This window comes from Oncorhynchus mykiss, chromosome 1 (genome assembly GCF_013265735.2).
Source record: "Oncorhynchus mykiss isolate Arlee chromosome 1, USDA_OmykA_1.1, whole genome shotgun sequence".
Classification (NCBI taxonomy): Eukaryota; Metazoa; Chordata; class Actinopteri; order Salmoniformes; family Salmonidae; genus Oncorhynchus; species Oncorhynchus mykiss.
The window spans coordinates 70,861,270-70,878,273 of record NC_048565.1 but is presented as its reverse complement, the minus strand read 5'-3'; the positions used below and the strand labels follow the sequence as shown (position 1 = coordinate 70,878,273).

Below are 17,004 nucleotides of genomic sequence, written 5' to 3'. Positions count from 1 at the left end.
ACAGGGGCGGGCCACTGATTGAGCAGAGCCCTAACCTTATGAAAACCCACATCTCTCATTTGGAAGCTACAATTACATTTAATCTCTTCACCAATAATTTTATATTCAAACATTTAAATTGAACAATAATTCCATGTGAATCCGATAACTACAATGTGCAGACTTTCCACTGTAGAGTTTATGACATCTTATCTTTTCTCAGAGGACAACCGAAATGACATCATATTCATTAAGTACCACCACATATGTTCAATTGGTCAGATTACCATAATATAGTTCATTTCCCCCCACCTTCTGATGTTCCCAGAATCTCTATGTTAACCAAGGGGTTTTCAAATTTCACATCAGTAGGGTAGAGAGAGGAAAAAGGGGGAAGAGGTATTTATAACTGTCATAAACCTACCCCCAGGCCAACGTCATGACAGTGTTAACCCTCGAAGGTCCAGACGGTATCCCTAGCCGCTTCCCCAGAGCATGCGCAGACCACCTGGCTGGTGTGTTATGGACATGTTCAATCTCTCCCTATCCCAGTCTGCTGTACCCAAATGCTTCAAGATGTCTGCCATTGTTCCTGTACCCAAGAAAGCAAAGGTAATTGAACTAAATGACTATCGCCCTGTAGCACTCACTTCTGTCATCATGAAGTGCTTTGAGAGACTAGTCAAGGATCATAGCAGCTCTACCTTACCTGACACCCTAGAACCATTTCAATTTGCTTACCACCCTAATTGATCCACAGATGATGCAATCGCCATTGCACTGTACACTGCCCTATCCCATCTGGACAAGAGGAATACCTATGTAAGAATGCTGTTGATTGACTACAGCTCAGCATTCAACACCAAAGTACCCTCCAAACTCATCATTAAGCTCGAGGCCCTAGGTCTGAACCTGGGTCCTGAACTTCCTTACAGGCCCCCCCTGGGTGGTGGAGGTAGGAAACAAAACCTCCACTTCACTGATCCTCAACACTTTACTCCCTGTTCACCCATGACTGCGTGGCCACGCACACACCTCCAACTCAATCAACAAGTTTGCAGAGGACACAACAGTAGTAGGCATGATTAACAACAATGACGAGGCAGCCTACAGGGAGGAGGTGAGGGCCCTGGGAGTGTGGTCACAGGAAAATAACCTCTCACTCAACGTAAACAAAACAAAGGAGCTGATCGTGGACTTCAGAAAACAGCAGAGGGAGCACGCCCATATCCACATTGACGGGACCGCAGTGGAGAAGGTGGAAAGCTTCAAGTTTCTCTGAGTACACATCACAGACAAACTGAAATAGTCCACCCACACAGACAGTGTGGTGAAGACCTACAGCACCCAATGTCACAGGAAGGCCAAAAGGATCATCAAGGACAACAACCCCCCGAGCCACTGCCTGTTCACCCCGCTATCATCCAGAAGGCGAGGTCACTACAGATGCATCAAAGCTGGGATCGAGAGACAGAAGCTGTGGTTCAATCTCAAGGCCATCAGACAGTTAAATAGCCATCACTAGCACCCTAGAGGCTGCTGCCCTATATACATAGACTTGAAATCACTGGCCACTTTAGTAATGTTTACATATTTTGAATTACTCCTCTCATATGTAAATACTTTATCCTATTCTACTGTATTTTAGTCTATGCCACTCCGACATTGCGTGTCCATATATTTATATATTCTTAATTCTATTAATTTATTTCAGATTTGTGTGTATTGTTAGATATTACTGCACTGTTAGAGATAGAAACACAAGCATTTCGCAATTACATCAGCTTAATGTGTATGTGACCAATAATTTTATTTTATTTTCTACCAAGAATCACTGAACTAAGCTGAAGTGAACTCCAACACAAAATTGGGTAAGGGAGCCATCTTCTTTACCTAAGTGTCTAGCCAACTGTTGTTTTGGTGTTTGTTGATGTCTTCATTTGTTTGTTGTTGGTTGGAGTGTGGTTGAGGTATTTGTAATTATTTGCACCGTGTGTGTGCCTGTGTGTGGAGCTTTGTTTAGTGAAGCCATACTTGCTAGTTGCGCTGTTGGCAGCAGGGTTGGTTGGGTGAGTGGCTCCCTGAGTGATTGCCCTGTATGAGAGTGGGCAGCACTGGGCACAGAGTGGGCACTAGCCCTAGCACTGGTTGCTTTGGCTGCAGAGCCACAGTGTGAAATGCATTCCGGTGTGTTGCTGACCTGCCAACTGAATGGTACAGTAGTGCCTACTAGGAGAATATCTCTGTACTGTACTAAAAGGATGGTGGGAGGAAGGGATGGATTGAGGGTTTTGAAGCCAGGTTTTCTAACCATGATCGTACTATGTAGTTGATTCAGCTTACTGGAACACACTATTTGAAATCCACTCTGGACAATAGTATCTGTTAAATGATTAAAATGGGAATGTAAAATTGGAAGGAGGTAGGGGGATAGATATTATACACTTTCTAAGGGACGAGGCCATTAAAATCCAACACAACGATGTGTCTTACAACCCTACACAATTCACACATCCTCACCCTTTCTTTTCTCTCTCTCTCTCTCTCTCTCTCTCTCTCTCTCTCTCTCTCTCTCTCTCTCTTTTGGGCCTTGTCAGTTCTTATGAGCTGAAATGGTTGTGTTCGGGCACTGAGGGCAGGCTGAAGCTCGCTGACTCACACAACCTCTTGGGTGTTCAGAGGGAGAATGTCACTGCACATTGTGCAGCCATCAACACGCACATACATTCACACACACGGCTCCCCTTACAAGTACACACAAACAAACACACCCTGGCATGTGTGCGTGTACACACACACTCATGGCAATGCTATTTTTAGGTCCTGTCACTCAAATGGACTGTGTATGATAGTGCCACTGCACAGGTTTCTGCTGCATTAAATGAGACAGTGTTTTCACAGTAATATTGTGCGTTTTTTCTCTCCAGCACTACATGAGTTCCCCACAGACCTGTTCACCAACAAGGAGCGCACAGAGGGAGCGGTGGCCTTACATGTCCTATTTGTGAGTGTAACCCCCCCCACCCCACCACCTCCCCGTTCTACACTCAACACACTATCTACTCTACATACAATGGCTACCTGCCATTGACCGTGTGATGCAATGCATTGACAAGCAGGATTGTGTCTTTTACACAGTTGCAGTGGTGGAAAACGTACCCAGTAGTCATAAAAGTAAAGATACCTTAATAAAAATTGACTCAAGTAAAAGTGAGTCACCCAGTAAAATACTACTTGAGGAAAATATACTTAAGTATCAAAAGTGATCTTAACATTCTTTATATTAAGCAAAACAGACGTCACTATTTTCTTGTTTTATTATTATATGGATAGCCAGGGGCACACTCCAACACTCCAACACTCCAACACTCGGACATCATTTTTAAACGAAGCATTCGTGTTTAGTGAGTCCGCCAGATCAGAGACAGTATGGATGACCAGGGACGTTCTCTTGATAAGTGTGTGAATTGGACAAATGTTTTGTCCTGCTAAGCATTCGAAATGTAACTAGTACTTTTGGGTGTCAGGGAAAATGTATGGAGTAAAAAAGTACATAATTGTCTTTAGTAATGTAGTGAAGTAAAAGATACTCCAAAAAACGACTTAAGTAGTACTTTAAAGTATTTTTGCTTAAATAATTTACACCACGGCAAGGTTGCCTAGCCATCATAAAAAGGGCAGCGTCTCTCTGGCAGGCTTGGGTGCCAGATGTTGTATAGAGACTTTTTTTTATTTTACCTTTATTTAACCAGGCAAGTCAGTTAAGAACAAATTCTTATTTTCAATGACGGCCTGGGAACAGTGGGTTAACTGCCTGTTCAGGGGCAGAACGACAGATTTGTACCTTGTCAGCTCGGGGGTTTGAACTCGCAACCTTCCGGTTACTAGTCCAACGCTCTAACCACTAGGCTACCCTGCACAGTGTCTCACTGGCACAGTGTCTCAGCTTAGGATACCTCCTCAGAAAAAACTGACACATTGGGACTCTATCACTGCATCACATGGGGATCTGAAAGGTTCCAGAACACTGCTGAGATTTGTTTGTTCTTATATGTGCATGCATGTTCTGACGATTTGATTGTGTAATTCCTCTATAGGCAATGTACATGTTCTATGCACTGGCCCTAGTGTGTGATGACTACTTTGTTCCGTCTCTGGAGAAGATATGCGAGGTAAGAATGTAATACACTATTCTGTAACAGGGTCGGGGTCAATTCAACTGGAATTAATTTTAAGCACACAATTCAAGATGTGCTTTCTACTCCCCCTATACTCACTCTCTTTTTCTCTCTCTCTCTGCCTCTGTCGCTCTGGCTATCTCAGCGTCTTCATCTTAGTGAGGATGTGGCAGGTGCAACCTTCATGGCGGCCGGCAGCTCAGCTCCTGAACTCTTCACCTCTGTCATCGGTGAGACGTACAGACACGTAGATGGACACATCCACATCTTTCATTGGACACACACATACTTTTTTAATGTTTTACTTTATCAGCAGTCCCAGTATGTTTTAAAGAGTGATAGTGATATGCAGTACCTTCAGGAAAGTATTCAGACCCCTTAACTTTTTCCACATTTTATTAGATCACAGCCTTATTCTAAAATAGATTTTTTTAAATCTCATCCATCTCGAACACAATATCCCATAATGACTTTTTTTCTGCTAATTTATTTTACTACAAAAACCTGAAATATCACATTTACATAAGTATTCAGACTCTTTACGCAGTACTATGTTGAAGCACCTTTGACAGCAATTACTCTTGATTCTTCTTGGGTATGACGCTACAAGCTTGGCACACCTGTGTTTGGGGAGTTTCTCGCATTCTTCTCTGCAGATCCTCTCGAGCTCTGTGAGGTTGGATGGGGAGCGTCGCTGCACAGCTATTTTCAAGTCTCTCCAGAGATGTTCGATCGGGTTCAATTCCGGGCTCTGGCTGGGCCACTCAAGGACATTCAGAGACTTGTCCCGAAGCCACTCCTGCATTGTCTTGGCTGTGTGCTTAGGGTTGTTGTCCTGTTGGAAGGTGAAACTTCACCCCAGTCTGAGGTCCTGAGCGCTCTGGAGAAGGTTTTCATCAAGGATCTCTCTGTACTTTGCTCTGTTCATATTTCCCTCGATCCTGACTAGTCTCCTAGTCCCTGCCGCTGAAAAACATCCCCACATCTACCACCCCCATGCTTCACCGTAGGGATGGTGCCAGGTTTCCTCCAGACGTGACGCTTGGCATTCAGGCAAAAGAGTTCAATCTTTGTTTCATCAGACCAGAGAATCTTGTTTCACATGGTCTGAGAGTCTTTAGGTGGCTTTTGGTAAACTCCAAGTGGGTTGTCATGTGCCTTTTATTGAGGAGTGGCTTCCGTCTGGCCACTCTACCGTAAAGGCCTAATTGGTGCAGTGCTGCATAGATGGTTGGCCTCCCATTTCAACAGAGGAACTCTAGAGCTCTGTCAGTGACCATCGGGTTCTTGGTCACCTCCCTGACCAAGGCCCTTCTCCCCCAATTGCTCAGTTTGGCCGGGCGGACAGCTCTAGGAAGGGTGTTGGTGGTTCCAAACTTCTTTCATTTAAGAATGATGGAGGCCACTGTGTTCTTGGGGACCTTCAACGCTGCAGATATGTTTTGGTACTCTTCCCCAGATCTCTGCCTTGACACAATCCTGTGTCGGAGCTCTACGGACAATTATTTCGTCCTCATGGCTTGGTTTTTGCTCTAACATGCACTGCCAACTGTGGGACCTTATATGGACAGGTGTGTGCCTTTCCAAATCATGTCAAATTAATTGAATTTACCACAGATGGACTCCAATCAAGTTGTAGAAACATCTCAAGGATGATCAATGGAAGGGCCTCCCGAGGGGCACAGCGGTCTAAGGCACTGCATCGCAGTGCTAGAGGCATCACTACAGATCTGGGTTTGAGCCCGGGCTGTGTCGCAACCGGCCGCGACTGGGAGACGATTAGGCGGCGCACAATTGGCCCAGCGTCATCCGGGTTAGGGGAGGGTTTGGCCGGCCGGGATGTCCTTGTCCCTGTGGCGGGCCGGGCACATGCACGCTGACACCGTCGTCAGTTGGACGGTGTTTCCTCTGACAAATTGGTGTGCCTGGCTTCCGGGTTAAGAGAGCAGTGTGTCAAGAAGCAGCGTGGCTTGGCAGGGTCATGTTTCGGAGGCTGCGTGGCTCTTGACCTTCGCCTCTCCCGAGTCTGTACGGGAGTTGCAGCGAAAAGTAGTATTAAAAAAAGGATGATCAATGGAAACAGGGTGCACCTGAGCTCAATTTCAAGTCCCATAGCAATGGTTCTGAATACTTATGTAAATAAGGTATTTCTGTTTTTTTGTTTTGAATACATTTTTCCAAAATGTCTAAAAACCTGTTTTTCGCTTTGTCATTGTGGGTCATTGTGTGTAGATTGCTGATTGCAAATTGTTTTATTTTATCCATTTTAGAATAAGGCTGTAACGTAACAAAATATAGAAAAAGTCAAGGGACACTATGTTGGCCATGTCAATACTTTACATGTACAAGCTTGTAACACTCCATTTTTATACTCCATTACCAATCATTGTATAACTTCTGTTCTCTTTCTTTCTGTCCCTGTGCAGGTGTGTTTATCACTAAAGGGGATGTGGGGGTGGGCACGATTGTGGGCTCCGCCGTCTTCAATATCCTCTGCATTATCGGAGTGTGTGGAATATTTGCTGGCCAGGTAGGTTTCTGTACCTTGACTTGCTCAGGTATACACACATACACCGGAAGGGATGAATACCCCGGGTTAAAATGTTGTCTATTCCACTCTCTCCCATTCTCTTTATCTTTTTTTCTCTCTCTCTTTCTCACTCTCAGGCGGTGCATCTGTCTCGTTGGTCTCTTCTGAGAGACTCCGTGTACTACACCCTGTCCATCTCTGCTCTCATAGTGGTGAGTGGAGCCGGACCATTGCAAACCAGGGAAGTGAGCCTTCATGGCTCTGCATGGTCAATCCCACATCTGCACAAGTCAGACCATTCCTACGTCTTGCGCTTCGTAGAGCAGAGCTGTTGTGAAGGAAGTTGTCAAGGAAGCGAGTTTGTGTTTACACAGGACATCCCGCCCCCACCTACCATCAACCAATCATGTCAATGCGGAACTAAACGGAGCTCTCCTCATTGTTACAAAATTTGGGATGCGCACGGCAATGCGGTACGGAGCTCAATTGGGCCTCCAGAGGCTCCGTAATTGCGTCACACCCTCCATACGGAGCCTCCGGGTCGCAATCCCAGAGTAGGATTTGGATTTTAGTATGTTGCATCCTGTTGATCAGAGGGTGTAACTACAGTGGCTCCATACAGTACTGTTTACATCAGAGAATGGTGAATCACAATGTTTTTTTACTGTACTTCCAGGCATTCTTCCAAGTGTTCAGTATCATTCTTCTTTTTCTCCTTACAGTTCATATATGATGAAAAAGTTTCGTGGTAAATATGGCTTTCACTTTCTTGTGTATACAGTACATATGTTATGTGTTGTATTGTATAGCTGTTAAAAATCTGCTTCAATTGAATCCCTCTTGATGTTTGTTCCAGGTGGGAGTCTCTGACACTGGTTCTGATGTATTTCGGCTACATTTTGATAATGAAGTAAGTCTTGTGTCTGAAACCATCGGTGCACACTTCAAAACAATGAAGTCGGATCCACGTCCTTGTTCTGTCGCTCTTTGTCTAGGTTTAACTGTCGCGTTGTTCGTTTCTGTGTACAGGTTTAACTCGAACATTGTGCGCTTCCTGGAGAGGCGGAAGAAGAACCCGTCCAGCCTGGGGAATGGCACAGCCAGTAACGCCGACCTGGATGACAATTGTGATGCCACCGCTGTCTTGCTGAAGAAAGGTATGGTCTGCCTGTTCTGTCATACGTGTGTCTGTGTGTGTGTGTTTGCATCATGTCTCTCTCTCTCTTTCTCTCACGCTCTCTTGTAGCTAACTTACACAGAAAGCAGTCAGTGTTGATGGTAGATGAGTTGCTGTCAGCCTACCCTCACCAGCTGTCCTTCTCTGATGCCGGCATGAGGATCATGATCACCAGCCACTTCTCCCCTCGCACCCGCCTCACCATGGCCTCACGCATGCTCATCACTGAGGTAGGACCACACACACACACACACACACACACACACACACACACACACACACACACACACACACACACACACACACACACACACAAACACAAACACAAACACAAACACATACACATACACACCTCACCATGGCCTCACGCATGCTCATCACTGAGGTAGGACCACACACACACACACACAAACACACCTCACCATGGCCTCATGCATGCTCATCACTGAGGTAGGACCACACACACACACACCTCATCATGGCCTCATGCATGCTCATCACTGAGGTAGGACCACACAGACACAAACACACACACACACACCTCACCATGGCCTCATGCATGCTCATCATTGAGGTAGGACCACACAGACACAAACACACACACACACACCTCGCCATGGCCTCATGCATGCTCATCACTGAGGTAGGACCACACAGACACAAACACACACACACACACCTCACCATGGCCTCATGCATGCTCATCATTGAGGTAGGACCACACACACACAAACACACACACACACCTCACCATGGCCTCATGCATGCTCATCACTGAGGTAGGACCACACAGACACAAACACACACACACACGCATTTCTGTTTGCTGTGTGGGTATGAAGAAATGATATTCTTACAGCATACTTATGCTGTACAAACATGTTCAGAAAATGGCATGTGTTTGTACAGTATAGGCTATGACTAGAGACCTGTTTTTTGGTAAGTCATGTCATATGACATGGATTTTAACCTTTATTTTAAGCCTTTTCCAGAAATGGGAATTAGACATTTTTTGAGGGTGGTGCTGGTCTATCTAACAATAAAAGAAAAGGGGATAGTTTGATGAAAAAGCTTTAAATAAAGTCTCAAATCCAGGTCATGTGACATGATTAACCAAAACACAGGGCCTTAGCTATGACGTGTGCATGCATTTGTGCAGAGACAGCGTCTGATTAGCACCCGGCCGTTCACGAACGGAGACTCGGAGGTCACGGTGAAAGTCGGCGGTAGGCGGGGCCTGGAGAATGGACTGGGCGGGCCCGAAAGGGGCGTCAATGGTCGCCGTGGTCACCATGGAGAGGACGACAGGGGAGGGGTGGAGTCTGGCAACGAGACGGAAAACGAGAACGAAGACAATGAGAATAATGAGGAAGAGGAGGAGGAGGAAGAAGGGGAGGGACCTTTCGTGCCCTTTCATGCCCCAGGTATAATTCTTTTAATAACATTAAAGGGTTTCAAACCATTTTCAGTCTCTCTGAGCTCTCTTTATTGTGTTGGTCAGCCACATTCACACCCACCTAAAGGTATTTTTAGATTTCCTCAATAAAAGCATCACACAATGTAATCTAAGCAAAGAACACATTGAAACTACATCTCTTCTTCCTTTCTCTATATTTTTCTCTCTCTCTTTCTCTCTCTCTCTAGCTGGGTGCTGTAATAAGATCAAGTGGCTGTTGGCCTGGCCTCTGTGCCTGCTCTTGTTCTTCACGGTGCCTAACTGTGCCACCCCTCGCTGGGAGAGATGGTTCATGGTCTCCTTCGTCAACTCCACCCTCTGGATTGCTGGCTTTTCCTATGTCATGGTCTGGATGGTGAGGACACAGACACAGACAGACAGACAGACAGACAGACAGACAGACAGACAGACTGATGTGTGTCTATTCCCTTCAGGTAACAGTGATCGGGTTTACTCTGGGTATCCCTGATGTTATCATGGGCATCACCTTCCTGGCAGCTGGCACCAGTGTCCCTGATTGCATGGCCAGTCTTATAGTGGCACGGCAAGGTGAGGACAGAGTACTTTCTCTACCAGGCTGTTTGCATTGCTGCTCACCTGCCCCATGAACCAACACCCAGGAATCAAACAGCTCCATACGGTCTGTGTACCTGGTCAACAGAGAGAGGGGAAAGAGAGAAGGGATGAGGCAGTCTGGGTGTCACCCAGGTCCCCTCCCAACCTCTGTGACAGAGTCTTGTGGCAGTGACAGAAGAAAACACAGTGTGGTTCCTTCCTCGATTTTTTTAATCTGTGTTAATTCCCACTCCCCCTGTCAAATATTAATCCGTCTGTCTGAGAGGGGGAAATGGGAACCACATTCCCTGACAGTCTGTTTGTTGTTGTTGTGTTTGTTGTTTGTGGCAACCTGAATACCTCAGCAAGTTGGAATTCTTTATTGATGTTACAGATGTTTACCAACATCTCTCTCTCTCTCTGCCTCCCTCTCCCTCCTTCTTCTGTCTTTTGATTTATATTTCTCGGCCTATGACTCATCTCTCTCTTTCTCTCTCTCAGGTCTCGGGGACATGGCTGTGTCTAACTCTATAGGCAGTAATGTGTTTGATATCCTTATTGGACTGGGACTACCCTGGGCCCTGCAGACCCTAGCCATCAACTACGGCTCCTACGTAAGTAGCAAACACCATTTCTCCTAACCCTGACTGTGTACGGTCTTTAGTAAACCTCTATTAGCAATACACAATCAAAACTGCCATGTACAACCCCTGTGACACTTAGACATGCTCGGCCTCTTCTGAGAAGGTCATTTTGATTTTGCTTTATCATGTGAGAGATGACACAATTGATCTTCTGTCCAGAGCCCTCTCTGCTCATGTCACATGGTACCAATGGTATGTAGGTTTATATACAATATTAGTCATGTCATGCTAACATAGCCATTGGAGCATGTGTTATTTGTGATCTCTGTAGATAAACATATCTTCCAGCTTGGCATGGGAGGGAGATGGTCCTAACAGCTGAAAGAGGGAGGAGAAAAGTAGCTGTCGGCAGTCCAAGTGAAATATAGAGCTGAGTGCACCTGCAGCCCATAACCCCACTAGATCAAACACACGTGGGGGTGCTGTGAAGGAATGCCTACATACAGCTTTGCTGCTTTTGGAGTGTGACATGATTATTCTGAATGAAGGCTTTGACTGTGTGTTAGAGAATCGAGCTGTGTATTGAGGGTGTAGAAGAGGATACACAGAGAACAGCTGATGTACTGTATTCATTTCAGAAGGGCTCGAATTCAGAAGAGATGGCGTCCTTCTAATGCATCAGTTTGGTCGTGTAAAGTTGGTGTTGTTTTTCAAACTGTTATTCTCTTTTGGAAATAGCAGGTGTACACTTTACACGGGTGCAAAAGTGTTGTAAATCAGTTCCCAACCCCGTGGTTTATCCTCTTCTGTTTAACCCGCTCTTCTCTTAGATTCAACTGAACAGCAAAGGGCTCATCTTCTCTGTGGGACTTCTGTTGGGGTCTGTGTTCCTCACGGTGAGTGACCTTTTAGTACTTTTTAAAATACTCAAATGTACTTGTGTTTTGTATTTTACACAGTTTATGCACAATTGAATTTGAATTGAGCAACTATAGATATAATTTCTTAATCTCTTCCCACCTCTCTCTCTCTCTCTCTCAGGTCCTGGGGGTACATCTGAACGGGTGGAAACTGGACCGTCGTCTGGGCCTGGTGTGTCTGTTCATGTACTCCATCTTTCTCTGCTTCTCCATCCTCATAGAGTACAACATCTTCACTTTCGTCAACCTGCCCACCTGCAGAGACCGCTGAGGCTTGCTTCTCTCTCCTCTCTGTCGCCCCCTGTCTGTCTGCGGCTCAGATCTTTTTTTGTATTATTCAAAGCATTCGTTTTTGAATTTCGTCTCTTTTCTTTATGGTCAGTGTAATATGGAGCAGCCCTGGTGTGTGGGGTTGTTTTTAAACAGGAGAGGAGATGATTGGGCACACACATGCGGGAGCACAAACTGACTTGTAAAAAGCTCTCACGAGGACTCGTGAACAAAGCTATTTTTGTCGACTACTGCCTGCTTTGATGTGAAGATTGTTTTTGTTTGGGATTTTTTTTGTAAAGGTGATTGAAACTGCGTTATATTCTTCAGTGTGATCTTGATTATATTTTATAATGTAATGTGTTTAATAGCTGCTAACTGGCTTAGAGGATAGCCGGCCTGAAGAAAATTGATAGTCTACTGGAATAGTGTTGTTCTTTGAACAATATTAGCAATGATTTTTATGGTTGATCATGTCAATGGAAATCATTTAAGGTGAAAGTGCCAGGTGACTTGATGTAAATAGTTGACAGAGGACATTTAGCTGGATGACACCCCAGACTTCTCATCATGATCTGTGGGCATTACCCCCCCCCAATCTACACACACACACACAGACACTGTTGTTGAGCAGCAGTATGTACACAAAGATACTTTTTCAACATCGCTTAAGCAGCTTTTATTGATTCTGTCCCTTTTGATTTAATGTATAGAGTCGATTTCAGGAGAGGACAGGATAAATGGAGTGCATTTGGCTGGAATAGGCAACAGCAATATGAGGTCAGATATGCTATACTGTTGGAAAGTGAAAGGTATCTCTAAAAGATAATGAAATGTGTTGAATTAGGGGTTTTGTACATTTTTACCCTTTGTAAATACACCCAGACGACAGATATTTTATTTATTAACTTATTGAACATTATTTATGCATATTTGGAGGGGGGGGGGGGGGGGGGGGGGGTCTGCATTTTAAATCCAAACCAACCCATATTGGTCTCAAAGATTAGTTCATTTTGGAGATACTGTCTGCAGAGCTTAGTGACACCAATACTCCTTGGCATGTTGTGAGACTCAAGTCAAAAGTCACTTTTAGGAAAAACATCCTTTCAACACTCTTTTGACTCTTGCAAGAGAGGAATTTCTACTTAAGTTATTCTGAACATTTACTTTATGATGGACTTGATTGAGATGGTAACAATTTATGGAAGAAAATGTATTGCTCCTTAGCAAGTCAAACCTCTTTAGTGAGAATTTATTTACACTGAGGTATATTATATGTGGTACCTATCCAAGGTGGGAGACTCTGTTTCAATGGCCATGAGTGTCCCTACTTGCTGATTGTTAGGACAATCTCCTGGTAAAATGAAGCAAGCGATTGTGAAAAACAGTGAACTCCTTTTTTTCCACTCATGTAGCTCAAGAGAATGAGATGTGCTGCTACCTAGGGGCACAACCATGAACAACAGCACACTATTGGATTCCTACAGACTTTGTCCTATTCAAAGTAACTTTTACCAAATGTACATTGCCTGGAAGGACTTCCTGTTTAAAGGGTGGCACACAGAGGAAATGAGGCGTATCTGTACTAATTACTCCTAGTGATATTATTCATAGGAGTAGAGATCATTGAGAATGACAAAGGCCTCTAGTGGCCAAAAAGTCATATTAGCATGGGCAGCGCCATTGAGGGCTTCCACCATTACAATATAGTCAACTGGGTGGGACTTCCAACTTCATTGGCTGATCCCTCCTTGTGACCCTGTTGGCATCATGTCCACCCAGGTCATCAGGAGGGATCAGCCAATCCTGAAGAAGAAAATGTACTACTTAAACAAGGAGATGCGCTCATGTTGTCACAGATGCTATAATGGCACATATACAAAGATTAGTCCTCGATCTATCTCTATGGTAGGGATGCACTTTGAATAAAGCATCTGAACTTTGACCTGACCTGGTGTTGGTTGGGCTGTGGTAATGTGTGTTTTGTAATGCACAATGTTTAGAGGTTGTGGTACATTTAAATCACTGCTTATGTCCTTTGCGCCTTTAGTTTAAAGGGAATATATCAGACATCCTCTGTCAACCTACAGGGGATTCTGAGAGACTGTTGCCCAAGGCAAGCCAACCAGCAAAGCACCATAATTACATTGGCCCTACAGAAAGTATTATATTTCTCTCTCTATCCTCTCCTGAAAGCAGGGGAACACTGTTAAAACACTGGTCAAATCTTGATGTTTCACCTGGTGGGTTTATTTCATAAATGCAAATAACACATTTATTGGAGAAGAAAAACGTTGTTTTACAAACTCTGAATGACCTATCTTGTGAACACTAATTTCATGGACCAATAGCACAACATCTCAAATGCATAAGTTATAACGGAGAAAAAAGTCTCAGAATGTACAAAGTCTTAGGGTTGCATTTGTTTTTAAAGGATGTTTGTTTGTTTTTGTTCATATCATATTTATCATATTTTCCTCGGGAGATTAGAATAGACAGAGCACAACTCTAGTGTCAAAGGAAAACAGGGTTTATCATTAAAATGTCAAATGATTTATAATGCAATAATTATGAGCTTTACAATGTAAATATGTTGTTTGTTTGAAGGCACATAAGACAGTTTTCTAGATGGTACATACACGTACACAGTAGCACATCTATCTGTCAATAGAGGAACATCTTTCTTGTAGGACAGACTAAGGCTAAATGGTTTACAGAAATCTGCACTGGAAGCTTGTAATGAAAATGGGACTTATCTAAACATCTACCAGCCTATAAGTTAAAGGCTCCCAACTCTCTTTTTTTTTTGCAAATATCATACAAATATCCCCATGCAGCATTCAATATACAGGTATTTATGTTGAGAGGAGAAAAAAAACTATATTCAGTGGCACATCTATTGTAACTGAAATGTTAACCAGTGACAAGTTCATCATTGACCATAATAGCATGGGACAATATGGTCAGATGTCATGTGTTGCTGTTAATTTATCCCTGTATTACAGCTTCTACAGTACGTTTGAGGATTATGTTCTAAAAACATATACTATACGATCATGTGCTCGAAATTAACCAAACTATTGCCAAGAGCTCATCTGCAGATATGAGTGTCTTGAAGAAATGAATATTTTAATAATTGGTGATATAAACAGGGTGATATATTGCTGATGTACATAGATATACATACATGTAAATGTATTTATATATTTAGTCAACCTATCTGTCGAATATATTTTCATAGATGTGATCCTACGTCCCCCTTGTTGCCCTCCTTAGTCCTTGTTTTGTGGTTGAGATTTTATTGATATCACTGTATCCTTTGTTAACTCGCATGGATATATTTTAATATAATACATTATTTATGGTAATTATAATGTAATTGAATCATAGTTATATACAGTACCAGTCAAGTTTGGACACACCTACTCATTCCAGGGTTTTTCTTTATTTTTACTATTTTCTACATTGTAGAATAAAAGTGAAGACATCAAAACTATGAAATAACACATATGGAATCATGTAGTAACCAAAAAAAAAAGAGTTAAACAAATCAAAATATATTTTGTATTTGAGATTCTTCAAAGTAACCACCCTTTGCCTTGATGGCAGTTTTGCACAGTCTTGGCATTCTCTCAACCAGCTTCATGAGGTAGTCATCTGGAATGTAGAGAAACCCTTGAATGAGTAGGTGTGTCAAAACTTTTGACTGGTACTGTATATATATATATATATATATATATATATATATTAAAGATGGATTAGACGCAGCTGTTAAACTGAATTTCCTAGATGACTGCATTGTTGCTGATAGGATTGCTGAGTTTAATGACGTAATGTTAATCAAATGGCCCAAGGTATGCCTCCTGAACAGGGAGATCTAGACAGAATGGTTTACTTTGTGTTCTAATGTTTCAGATGTTTAGAATAATTTTTCTACTTGAGCATAAATAAAGTAATTTTTGCTTAAGGTAATGCATGTATCCTTGTGTTGCTTTGAATCCATACTAGCTCCAGAAAAGCTGTTTTTGTTCAACAAAATCCATTATGTACCTTTAGATGTAACCGAGAAAAGTACAGAGAGAAATTCAGTAAAATTGTATTTTCATGAGTCAATTACCTGATGTATAATTAAGCAATAAGGGCTGTTCTTAGGTGCAACGTGGAGTGCCTGGATACAGCCCGTAGCTGTTGTGTATATTGGCCATATTCCACAAACCACAAATATGCCTTATTGCTGTTATAAACTGGTTACCAATGTATATGGTCTGATATACCATGGCTTTCAGACAATCAGCATTCAGGGCTTGAATCACGTGGTTTATAATTTCACAATACATACTGCCTCATTGTATTGTGTACAGAGTTTTGGGGCATTCACAACTTTTGGAGCACACATTGGACAAATTAGCACAAAGTAGTGACCATCACTCTAGTCTGCAAAAATGCTATCAGACTCTCAAAATGCAGAATAGTATGTTGCTACTCCAACACTCAAGTAGATGTTCCCCCAAGTAATCAGTCTCAGCATTTTATAATGTATTCAACATTCCATCAGAGCTATGTGAAAGCATTATAGAACGTTGCATCAACTAGTCCAAGCCAGGGGGGTCAGTCGGGCTCACTTGGGCCGACGATGTCTCATAGGGATTTTCTTGAAGCTCTATGTTCCTAGAGTTGGAAAATGTGTGCTAGTCCCATCATTTTTCCCATAGGGATTTTACCCTATAACAAACCATGTCAGCATACGACAAGTTATTGCTCACGTATTTCCTTTATTGATATATCATTGAAAAGCTTAGAATCACAGCTATCAATCAAATACATTTCTGGAATTTGACCTCTAGAGTACATCTCAGAATTACCGACACTACCGTTCAAAAGTTTGGGGCCACTTAGAAATGTTCTTGTTTTCCATGAATACATACAGGAAATGAGTTGTAAAATGAATAGGAAATATAGTCAAGACGTTGACAAGGTTTTAAATAATGATTTTTAACTGAAATAATAATTGGGTCCTCCAAACTTTGCTTTCATCAAAGAATCCTCCATTTGCAGCAATTACAGTCTTGCAGACCTTTGGCATTATCGTTGTCCATTTGTTGAGTTAATCTGAAGAGATTTCACCCCATGCTTCCTGAAGCACCTCCCACAAGTTGGATTGGCTTGATGGGCACTTCTTACGTACCATACGGTCAAGCTGCTCCCACAACAGCTCAATAGGTGTGAGATCCGGTGACTGCTGACCACTCTATAATAGACAGAATACCAGCTGACTGCTTCTTCCCTAAATAGTTATTGCATAGTTTGGAGCTGTGCTTTGGGTCATTGTCCTGTTGTAGGAGGAAATTGGCTCCA

At 43.0% G+C, this 17,004-nt stretch overlaps 1 protein-coding gene across 1 annotated transcript in view; it reads left to right on the top strand.

Moving 5' to 3' along the window:
* slc24a3 (solute carrier family 24 member 3) overlaps positions 1 to 15,161 on the top strand; it is a 98,867-nt gene extending 83,706 nt beyond the window's left edge. Inside the window, exons 3-17 of the mRNA XM_021610716.2 lie at positions 2,907 to 2,983; positions 4,077 to 4,151; positions 4,303 to 4,387; positions 6,584 to 6,687; positions 6,825 to 6,899; positions 7,410 to 7,435; positions 7,544 to 7,597; positions 7,717 to 7,844; positions 7,934 to 8,094; positions 9,024 to 9,288; positions 9,509 to 9,675; positions 9,755 to 9,869; positions 10,377 to 10,489; positions 11,290 to 11,355; positions 11,501 to 15,161. Of these exons, the coding sequence (XP_021466391.1) occupies positions 2,907 to 2,983; positions 4,077 to 4,151; positions 4,303 to 4,387; positions 6,584 to 6,687; positions 6,825 to 6,899; positions 7,410 to 7,435; positions 7,544 to 7,597; positions 7,717 to 7,844; positions 7,934 to 8,094; positions 9,024 to 9,288; positions 9,509 to 9,675; positions 9,755 to 9,869; positions 10,377 to 10,489; positions 11,290 to 11,355; positions 11,501 to 11,650 (1,661 nt within the window). The 3' untranslated portion in view covers positions 11,651 to 15,161. The remainder of the gene's footprint in view (positions 1 to 2,906; positions 2,984 to 4,076; positions 4,152 to 4,302; positions 4,388 to 6,583; positions 6,688 to 6,824; positions 6,900 to 7,409; positions 7,436 to 7,543; positions 7,598 to 7,716; positions 7,845 to 7,933; positions 8,095 to 9,023; positions 9,289 to 9,508; positions 9,676 to 9,754; positions 9,870 to 10,376; positions 10,490 to 11,289; positions 11,356 to 11,500) is intronic.
* The last annotated feature ends 1,843 nt before the right edge of the window (positions 15,162 to 17,004 follow it).